This window comes from Aulonocara sp. 'chitande type north' Nkhata Bay, linkage group LG3, assembly GCF_057382095.1.
Source record: "Aulonocara sp. 'chitande type north' Nkhata Bay isolate Kocher_YH1m ecotype deep benthic linkage group LG3, A_spYH_male_GT1.1, whole genome shotgun sequence".
Lineage (NCBI taxonomy): Eukaryota > Metazoa > Chordata > Actinopteri > Cichliformes > Cichlidae > Aulonocara > Aulonocara sp. 'chitande type north' Nkhata Bay.
This window is the reverse complement of record NC_141346.1, coordinates 29,649,363-29,660,612: the sequence shown is the minus strand read 5'-3', so window position 1 is coordinate 29,660,612 and position 11,250 is coordinate 29,649,363. Positions and strand designations below refer to the sequence as shown.

The window sequence follows — 11,250 nt, the reverse complement described above, 5'->3', positions numbered from 1 at the left end:
CCTCTTTAGTAAAAACAGAAAACTCGATGGTCGTGATTTCGTGTCTTTGTTTTTAGACTTTTGCGACAGCAGCTGAGGTAGAAGAGGAAGCAGAGAAGACATCAGGATCTGCTAAACGCAAACATGATGAAACAGGTCAGTTTCATTCTCCATCCATCCATTTTTTTAACTGCTTGTTCGAGTTCGGGTCGTGGGGGCAGTCGGAAGTTCAGACTTCCCTGATAGTCTCATTGCTGGATCTGCCCCGGGGCCTCCTCCCAATAGGACATCAAATGACCTTGAACAAGAAAGCCTGTTCTGCTGTTCAGTACTGAACAAATGTAAACCACAGCACCTAGGAGTTGCCCAGGAGGCATCCTAGTCACATACTCAAACCACCTGAATAGAGTTCGATTTGCACGGTCAGATTTTGTGGAGGAGAAGCGAATGTGTACAGCATAGTTTTTGTTGGCAGGGCTCTAGAGTGCGTCACAAATGTGACCAAATTTTTCAATGGTGCGACTAAAATAAACCTTAGGTCACACCGGTGCGACCAGCTGTTCGAGTAACAAAAAAAGTCTGCAACTCTTAAAGTCTCCGTGTGGTCAACAACAGACACATGATGCCCACATTATGGTCCAGATAGTCCTTCGTGTACGTTTGAAAGTGCAGGTGGATAGAGAGAGGTGAGTAGCTTGAATAAAGCGATATTGATTCATTAAATCCTGAATAGAGTTTTAAATATAAATGTATTTTGCCAGAAACGCGAGAATCTCAGGTTAAAGCTCACAAAACTATTTCAACAACCACCAAACAGTAAAAGAGAGCAGGTAAATGGATTCCACACAAAGATGTAAACACACGTATCACCCCGTCGTATCAGAATCAGCTTTCTCTTTCTCGGCTTTCTCACCAACGGCACGTAGACGGATATGCAGTCAGGACTGGGAGCCGGCAGCTCACTGATTCTGATGCGTCGGGTTTGCGCTTTGTGTTTACGTCTTTTTTTTCTAGATTCTGAGCTGCAGGTTTTGTCTCTGTCCAACCAAAATTCACTGAACCAGCAGCAAAAGAAGATCCAAACTACGCTACAGATTTGATAAACATCGTCATGAATTCCCTCTTACTTTTGCCGTTTTGCTTCCACCACAATAAAAATCGCACGTCATGTACACACTCTCTTTCTCTCTGTACTTCAAGAACAGTTTCCCATCTCAAATTAGTTTTCTGCATTATTCATTCACTTATTACCCACCAGTGTACAGCTGTTTACAGCGCTGTCGGCCGCTGTCTGTTTTTTTTTTTTTTTTTTTTACTTAAATGACCTTGGAGAACAAAGCCTAATTTCTGCTGTTCAATACTGAAGAAATTTAAAAAATTTTAAATTATGTAAAGTTGCAGAATATTTTTAAGGTTATCTGCTATGAGAAGCCAGGCCAGCAAAATCTCCTTCATGTTTTTCTGTGTTTTATTCTCAGTTACTTTGACACAAAGGCATCTGCTGTGATGCTCACACCTCTGATAAAGTCTCACAGTATCAGTACTGATAAATGATCAGAATTATAATATTTCTGACTGTCTGAGGCAAAAATGAGTCGAATCGAATTGGGACCTCGTGAATTGGAATCGAATGGATTATAGAAATCAGTGATGATACCCAGCCCTAGTGAGCAGCCTAGGCCTGACAGAAGTGGATGTAGCTGTGGGTAATGAGAAAAGATGAAAAGAACTATTGATACATTTTTTATTAAGGCCTGATCCATGTGAAATTCATAGCCAGTGCTCTGACACAGAGCCATCAACCTCTGAACGTTGAAAAATGTATCCAGAAAACACATTGTTTTTTTATTTTTATTATTTATCACATATGTCGTGATAAATGCACGTCCCAAGTGTCCCCTCTCCCCACTGCCTTTCAGCGGCAGCCAGCAGCAAACAGGTCATCAGAGGAGGCCGAGATGATTAAGTTTAATGTTGTCTACAATATTGCCAAAGCACTTTAAGCACAAGCACAAGATTGTTAGTTAATCATTATACAAATCAATATTGTCTGTATGGACATCAATTCCCCCCCCCCCCCCCCCAAAAAAAATGCACATGTAAAACTGCGGTGTTAAGTGATGCAGTTGAAAAATGTGGGTGCGCCTAACTTTTGTGCTGGCACCAGTGCAACCGTGGAAACAAGTTAGTGTGGAGCCCTTGTTGGTGTCATGTATTTGGATTTATCAGTCCATTTAAATAATTTTAAAGTATCTTCAGGTGTTTAAAGGCTGTTCAAATTCACTTTTTCTGTGTATTTGATCCAAAGGAAGAATCTAAAAGACTAAAGAACATGAAGTTAAAAGACAACATTAGTTTGTGTGGAAGCCGGGTTACGATTTATGGGTTGAATAACCAGAAAATCTGAAGTTTAAATCAGTTTGCTTCCATCAAACTTAATAGAGACATTAAGAGCAATCCCTGCTTCCAAAAGTGAGTTAGATTGATATTTTACTGATCCAGAGCACAATGAAATAGAAATAAAGAGCAGGAGCTGCTGATAAAGCAATAAAAAGTATTAGTGTGCAAAAACATTGCTCTACAGCGACGTGAAATACAGTCACAGTAAAGTCAACAAAGTTTGATTCATCCGTGTTTTGACAGACAACGCAAAAGACTGTTGACAATCAGACACTAACCTAATCATGTGGTTAGACCAGAGTTAGGAAGTCCTCTAGGAAAGTTGGAAAAACAGGATTTGTCTTGCTTCTGAGCAAGGTAGTCATCTACCCTGCTAAGAATTGTCTCATTCAACTAGTTCAACTTCAACAAAAGCATTTAGATTAAACTTAATCCTATATCATCTCTTAGGAGAAACAGGAAACTTTATGCTTGACAGAAATAGTTTTATTTAAATGGAGATTTTCCCACATCGCCCTCTTAGAAGACAGCATTTAACTTGGGTATATTTCAACACGAAATGAAAGTTTTTACTGTCAATACTGCCTGTGACCTCTCATTTCTTGTTTTAGAGGAGAGTTTCAATTTTGTGATGGTGGACGAGGTGGGAGAGACTGTGGAGAAGGAGGCGGTAATTACCAGGACAAGAGGTCGACCCAGGAAGAGAACCAGGCAGACCCCGGGTCAGTGTTGGGAAGGTTACTTTTAAAATGTATTCCACTACAGATTACATAATACATGCACCAAAATGTAGTTTGTAACGTATTCTGAATACTTTGGATTACTTAATATACTGTCATTGCTTTTCACAACTACATGAATGTAGCAATCACATCCTGCAAATTCCTGTTTGTTTTTGGCTTGTAAGCCCAAATCTGTCTGAATAGACAATATATTTACTGTAGGGGAGAAAAGACTTATGTTAACATACAGGGAGTGCAGAATTATTAGGCAAGTTGTATTTTTGAGGGATAATTTGATTATTGAACAACAACCATGTTCTCAATGAACCCAAAAAACTCATTAATATCAAAGCTGAATGTTTGTGGAAGTAGTTTTTAGTTTGTTTTTAGTTTTAGCTATTTTAGGGGGATATCTGTGTGTGCAGGTGACTATTACTGTGCATAATTATTAGGCAACTTAACAAAAAACAAATATATACCCATTTCAATTATTTATTTTTACCAGTGAAACCAATATAACATCTCCACATTCACAAATATACATTTCTGACATTCAAAAACAAAACAAAAACAAATCAGCGACCAATATAGCCACCTTTCTTTGCAAGGACACTCAAAAGCCTGCCATCCATGGATTCTGTCAGTGTTTTGATCTGTTCACCATCAACATTGCGTGCAGCAGCAACCACAGCCTCCCAGACACTGTTCAGAGAGGTGTACTGTTTTCCCTCCTTGTAAATCTCACATTTGATGATGGACCACAGGTTCTCAATGGGGTTCAGATCAGGTGAACAAGGTGGCCATGTCATTAGTTTTTCTTCTTTTATACCCTTTCTTGCCAGCCACGCTGTGGAGTACTTGGATGCGTGTGATGGAGCATTGTCCTGCATGAAAATCATGTTTTTCTTGAAGGATGCAGACTTCTTCCTGTACCACTGCTTGAAGAAGGTGTCTTCCAGAAACTGGCAGTAGGACTGGGAGTTGAGCTTGACTCCATCCTCAACCTGAAAAGGCCCCACAAGTTCATCTTTTTTTTTCTTTTTCTTTTTTTTTTTTTTTTTGCCTGTCCCGTTTGGCTCTTTTGCCATCAGAATTGTTGTCTAAAGGCAAAGAAAGATGCCCAACGGATTTACTTTACCAAACTGACCATCCCAGCCTTGCCGTAATGGTCCATTTGATTCACCTTTTATTGTTTTTATTTTCACTTACTGAATACGGGACAGACTTGACTGGGGGAAAGAAGGGGAGAAAGAAAGAGGGAAAGAGAAACAGCTGAGAAGAGGGACGGGGGAGAAGGGCAAAAGACAAAAACCAACAGAACGGGCAGAGAAAAAAAAAATGCATATATCAATCACCTGGATCACCTGCTGAGAAAGAAAAAAGAAAGCAAGCAGAAGAGAACAAGAGTAATAGAATAAACAACATCACAATGATATATGGGAATATGACAGTAAATACTAAATGTTAAACATTATTGTGCAGCACATAAGATCAACAGAACACAGTGTGCTTTGAGGTAGGAGCCAAAAAGGGTGTAGTTTGTGGGTGTGATCACCCGTGTGTACACCTGTGAGCATGGACGCGCTTGTTTTTTGTTTTTTAAAAGGTTCCTTCATGTAATAATCTGCTAGAGGGTGTGGGGGGGCCACAGCCCCGTCCTCCAGGGCATGAAGCAGGTGTGGAGGAGATCAAAACTCCAGACATCCAGAGGCCCCCAGAACACAAGAGACCATGGAAGACCAACAGAGGGGCAGCCGCGCCACTGTCCCGGAAAGAGCTGAGGAGAGTCCCAGATGAGGGCTCACTCAGCAGCCGCGGAGCAGAAGCCAGGGGGAGTTGCAGTGACGCGCCCGTGAGCTCCGCCGGCAGCCAGCTGCGCCTGAGTGACCGAGCCCCAGGCCGAGAGGCCGGGGGCACCCCACCTCCGAAGTGGCCCGAGCGAGCCCCAGGCTCCAGGCCCCGACAAGCGGCCGCCAAGGAGTGAGCCGGTGTGTACCTGGACGCCCATCCCCGGACACAAAGAACCACCAACGCACCGATGTCTGAGGGAGTCTGCCACTGGCAGGGGAAGTGGTGGTAGGGGGAGACAGGCCTCCAAACCTTGGAGGGCCTGAGATGTCCCCAGAGAGGTGGCGTCTGACACCCAACCTGACATATAGACACAGACATACAGGCACACACAGATACAAACATCCATTCCCACCCTCATGCTCTCATATGCACTTACTCCACACTCAACCAACGTGGAGACAGACATAAAGAGACGTTGTACACACGATCACACTCCCCAAGCGTACTCTACAAACCGGGTCTAGGTGCCCCCGCCCCTGGAGGGGGGAACTGCACCCAGACCCAGGTGGTGTTTCCCTTTTCCCTCCGGTGGGGGGAGGCAGACCGCCCCGACTCCGCAGCAGCAGGAAGGCTCCACACTCCAGACCGCAGTCGGACGGCCAACTCCTCCTCCTAGTCCTAGCCCCCCTGCTCCAGCAGGTCGCAGAGAATGGGGGTGAGAGAAGACTCCAAACCTCCCTCCACCCGCTCATTGTAATGTTGATGCATGTGTGTTCTAAGGTGCATTTAAAACCCAGGAGGGCTTGGAGCTACCTGCCAGAGAGCAGCAGGTAAGCGCATGGTCCCTCCTGCTAGCCCTCAATGTCTACGTGTATTTAAAATTGAGAGGTGGGCAACGATGCCAGGGGTGGGGTGTACACCCTGATGGTACTTTGGACTCCGTGTATCGTGCCCACCCCCAAGATCCTATATGTATGTGTAATGAGAGTGTGAGTAATGTGAATGTCTAAGTTGTGGGATAAAATTGAGGCAGAGGCAGCCAGAAGGGGACAGAGGGGGGGGTAGCCTCCTCTGCACCCTGGTGACATACCCCTACTCCAAGGCCCTGCATGTGTGGGTGGTTGTGGTGGAGCGGGAAGAGGGAGGCAGCTGGAGATGGGGAGGGAAGGAAGGGAGGGGCAAGTGACCCCTCCCTGGGGCCAGCTCCCCCGCTGACCCCAGTAGGCACCCCCATACTCCGCGACCCGCCAGGGAAAGGGGGCCCAGGCCCATCCAGACCGGGCCCAGTGCAGCAGCGCCGCCCGGCCCCACAGAGCCCGGGACAGTCCACCCAACCCCACCACAGAGAAAACTGCACCCACCCCACCATCCACTCATCTTCCAGACTACATAAGACAATAAACACCCAGGCTGAGATCTTCCTCCACCTCTCCTGTATCTCCCCCTCCTGCAGAGGGAGCTCCTGAGGAGAGGAAAGCTCCTGCAAGATGTGACAATCTCCCCCACCAGTTGAAGAGCCCCCCAGGTGGCTCGATGCACCGGCGGCACCCCGCTCCAGGGCTGGGCCCCCATGCACCCACCCGCCCACAACCCCGGCAACACACCAACCAGGACCCAAGCCCCCGAGGCCCGGTCCGGGTCCCAGCCCAGAGACGGAGCGCCCCCAGAACCTCACGCCCATCCCGGACCCACCCAGGGGCAGCCAGGCTACCAGGTCAGTAACCCACGTCCGTCAGCACAGACCCTCCCCTAGCCTCCCACCCACAAGCTCATCTTTGATGATACCAGCCCAAACCAGTACTCCACCTCCACCTTGCTGGCGTCTGAGTCGGACTGGAGCTCTCTGCCCTTTACCAATCCAGCCACGGGCCCATCCATCTGGCCCATCAAGACTCACTCTTATTTCATCAGTCCATAAAACCTTAGAAAAATCAGTCTTGAGATATTTCTTGGCCCAGTCTTGACGTTTCAGCTTGTGTGTCTTGTTCAGTGGTGGTCGTCTTTCAGCCTTTCTTACCTTGGCCATGTCTCTGAGTATTGCACACCTTGTGCTTTTGGGCACTCCAGTGATGTTGCAGCTCTGAAACATGGCCAAACTGGTGGCAAGTGGCATCTTGGCAGCTGCACGCTTGACTTTTCTCAGTTGATGGGCAGTTATTTTGCGCCTTGCTTTTTCCACACGCTTCTTGCGACCCTGTTGACTATTTTGAATGAAACGCTTGATTGTTCGATGATCACGCTTCAGAAGCTTTGCAATTTTGAGACTGCTGCATCCCTCTGCAAGATATCTCACTATTTTTGACTTTTCTGAGCCTGTCAAGTCCTTCTTTTGACCCATTTTGCCAAAGGAAAGGACGTTGCCTAATAATTATGCACACCTGATATAGGGTGTTGATGTCATTAGACCACACCCCTTCTCATTACAGAGATGCACATCACCTAATATGCTTAATTGGTAGTAGGCTTTTGAGCCTATACAGCTTGGAGTAAGACAACATGCATGAAGAGGATGATGTGGACAAAATACTCATTTGCCTAATAATTCTGCACTCCCTGTAAGATAAGATGTTAGCCCGGTGGCGAGTAGCCTTCAGTAATAGTAATAAGTCACGTAGATACTGAAGTGGTGCATAACCCAGGAAGCTACCACAACTAAAGCAAGGTAGTTGCAGCAGGCTAACGTTAGTTTTTAAAAAAGAACTTCCAGACCTTTCTTTAGGTTGCAGTCTTTGGATGCTGAGAGCACCTTGGTTGCTGGCAAAGAGAGTTTGCATTACACTTTCAAATTCCCTTTCTTCTTTATGAAGTGGTGTAGGAATTTCCAAGTAAGAAATGCATTCCTGCCCATGCACTGCTGGTTCCGTTGTGCTGTCTCCGGGTCGTGTAACTGACGCACATACACAGGATGCTTACATTAGACCCTCTTATTGTGTGTTTTGTTTGGGTTTCCAGCAATGTACCAAAAGTAGAGAGGGCCTAACATATGAAACAGAAAAATACTGCAGTTTAATCCATTTATTTCAATAAATTATCACCTATTTAAGCGGTAACTATAATGGAATACAGTTACTCATATTTTGTATTTTAAATATGTAACATCCGTACATATATTCTCCAGTGGCTGGCATCTGGGATAAAGTCGTGTCAGAGCTCTGAGACATGAAGCTTAATTAATCTGTTGTTTCCTCCCACAGTGAGAAAATCTGCTAGAGGGAAACCAGAGAGCACAAAAGAGGAGACGGAAGAGGAGGAAACAACAGAACCACTGCTTCCAGCTTCTGTTAATCCCACTTTATCACAGGACCGAGACTCATCTGCGCCACCAGGTGACGGCCAGGCGGAGAGCCAGAGGACCGAAGAGGAAGCAGAGACCCAGCCTGATGCTGCCCCTGCCCCTGCTGGACAGCAGCCAGAGTCTAAGTGTCCTGATAAGGAGGCAGAGCAGGGAGAGGAGAAGGATGGATGGAGCACGGTTGGCATTAAAGGTACAAAGAGCTGCTTTAAATCAACAAAATACATCACTCTGACAACGAAAACACAGTAAACTGAATATAAAAAGAAAAATTGTGATATTTTATGGCTCTGATCTCATGTTTGTGTTCCTCACTGTGCTACATACATTCAGCCTGCGTGATGCCTGGTAGTTTTTTTCCTTCTTCAGTGATTACCAACATCCTTGAGATGCATTACCACTACCTTGTGGTGGTAGTAATATGTTTTACATATGTGGTTGGTGCTAAGGGCCCCAGTGTGTGCCAAGAATAATACAAGGGAGGATGGATCCAAGCTTTCTGACCCTGCCATCCTAATGTCACAGCAGAAATTGAGACTTTTTTTTTCTTTTACAGCGTTGCTGAACTTGTGTGAATTGTGCCCTCAGTTTTGCGTTCTTAACTTAGAGAAGTTGAACCCAGTGTTCTTCTTCATTCTGATGCTCAGTTTGAATTTCAGCAGGTCATCTGACCATGTCTACATACCTACATCACTGAGTTGCTGCCATGTGATTGGCCGATTAGAGATTTACATTAATGAGCAGTCAAACAAGTGTACCTAATAAAGTGGCTGACAAACATTTCACCTTTTCAAATAAATCAAAAATCATTTGTTTAATTACTTAAGTTATAATTTAATATTTTATAAACCCGGTGGCTCCTGCAGCAGATTTGTTGATGATTAAGGTGTTGCTCTTTCCATTTTCAGTTGTGGGTAAACGCAGGAGGGAGCTTGTTGGACCTGAGGCAAAGCGATCTCGCTCTCAGTCTCCGTGTGTTGTAGCAGACTTCAGACTGCCTCAGTTCAACCCCAATAGCCCCCTCGGTGAGACACACACATAAACACACATGCACGCGATTCAAATGCTGTGTTAACACTTGTCTAATTTTCCTGTTTCTACTCCTCTGCAGGTCAGGAGTTTGTGATCCCAAAATCAGGATTTTTCTGTAACATCTGCTCTGTTTTCTACCTGAATGAGAAGACCGCCAAGGAACTCCACTGCTGCAGCCAGAAACACTACAACAACCTGCAGGTACGCATGCGCACACACCATTCAGTACACAAAATCACACTCTTGGCCTAACAATGTTTGGTTTCTCACTTTTCTGTTTTTTTGTAGAAATATTATGAGAAACGTCGACAAAGAGCTTCAACAACGTCATCTCAGATGTCTCAAGGCTCCGTTTCTGACTGATGGACCTGATCTACTGATTATTTTAACACATCACTGTGGAGAACAAGCCAATGTTTTTGATCCTACTAGTTCAGAAACTAAACTAATCACCGTGTGGTACCTTTTGTTGTAAATGATATGTCTTCATTCATAAATTGTCTCGCAGCCTTTCAGTTAATGTTTTGTTTTTGTTTGTACAGGCTGGTGAAGAGCACAGTTTTAATTTTCTGTTTTCTATTATTCTATCTTTTATGTGAAAATATTATTGAAAAATTGTCCCTATTACTTTAGTTAACAGGTCATCAGGAGGTACCTGACAGGTGTTGATAGTTTATTAAACTTTTTTTTTTTGCTCATTTAGATCTTTGGCTTCAGTTTCTTAAAAAGAAAAGGTTCCAGCATTATATGTTTGCTGCTGTTCTGTTAAACATCAATTAAAACCTGAACAAACCACCAAATTCATCGAGACATTTGTGCCTGTTGTGTTCATAGTTTTCTGGACATCAAGAAATGCTCTGCTTTTCTTTTTGGAGAGGATTAGTTTTACAGCTCAGTTTGCAAGTTTTTTCTCTAGCCAGTTTATTTTTTTATGTTACTTGAATCCTAGCATATTGTATAAACTGCTGCATTGGGCCTGCTTTATTATTATTATTAATGAATCAATAAATCAATTAGTTTGTTTATTCAAGTGTTTATTAGAGATGGCACGATACCAGTTTTTAATGTCCGATACCGATATCATAAATTTGGATATCTGCCAATACCAATATGAATCCGATATAGTGTATTTCTTAATCAATAAAATGTTTTTTTTATATATTGCTGCATTTTGTATAAGTTCATACTCAAGTTTAAATAAACAACAACACTAAAGCTATGCTGTTATACCTGTATGTAAAAAATACACTACACCCAAAATATTTCATAGTTCAGCAACACTGATCAATCTAATAAACTTAAACCTACACCATCCTCCCTATTCTGGTATTTTAAAGAGTGCTTAAAAGAAATATTAAACAACCTAACTAATAGGGTTGCAAACTCCCAGCAAAAAAAAAAAAAAAAATAGGGAACCACCCTCCACCTTGTGATACTTAATCGGGGTAATCAACTTTAACGCATGTGGAAAAAAAATGCACAGAAATCAATTATTTTTCCACAATAATTAAATAGATTCAACATTTTTCTTCAACAGAACTGCAGACTGCACAGATGGTACCGTCCCAAAGGAAAAAGTACTATAGCTTACTAGGGTATATTAGACTTAACAGTTACTATATACAGTAATGGAGTTCTATACATTTTAGGTCAGATTAAAACTTTGGGTGTAAGATTCAGATAATTATTTATTAAAAGCTAGACATTTTAAATGAGAATAAGAAAGAAAAGTATGTCTTTGTGCCCCCTTTTCCCTGTTAATGCCCTATCGGCCCCCCTGGCAAAACTTTGCTAGACCCGCCCCTGCACAGTTACCAGCGTCAGCTACGTAGAAAAAGATCCTGAAAGTAATATTAAATAATTTCTATGACAGCTTATCAAGCTTGAAGGTGCGGCTATTGTTTAGCCGCTGGTTTTGTCTTACTGGTGCAAAGTGGGCCAACAACAAACGAGAGACGGACTTGCGACAGAAAAGCCGATCAGCTGATCACTGATCAGTTTCATGATTGAAGAGCAGCAGGAGAGGGAGGGGGA

General features: G+C 43.6%; 1 protein-coding gene across 3 annotated transcripts in view; it reads left to right on the top strand.

The window, feature by feature from the left end:
- The window catches only part of LOC147335071 (uncharacterized), a 37,312-nt gene extending 26,877 nt beyond the window's left edge, over positions 1-10,435 (top strand). For 2 of the 3 annotated variants that reach the window (XM_086275842.1, XM_086275826.1), the window contains 6 exons: positions 57-135; positions 2,991-3,101; positions 8,087-8,377; positions 9,093-9,209; positions 9,296-9,417; positions 9,505-10,435. In XM_086275842.1, coding sequence (XP_086131968.1) covers positions 57-135; positions 2,991-3,101; positions 8,087-8,377; positions 9,093-9,209; positions 9,296-9,417; positions 9,505-9,579 — 795 coding nt within the window. In that variant the 3' untranslated portion in view covers positions 9,580-10,435. The remainder of the gene's footprint in view (positions 1-56; positions 136-2,990; positions 3,102-8,086; positions 8,378-9,092; positions 9,210-9,295; positions 9,418-9,504) is intronic. The other variant, XM_086275834.1, reaches the window with a different exon arrangement.
- Positions 10,436-11,250: the final 815 nt, after the last annotated feature.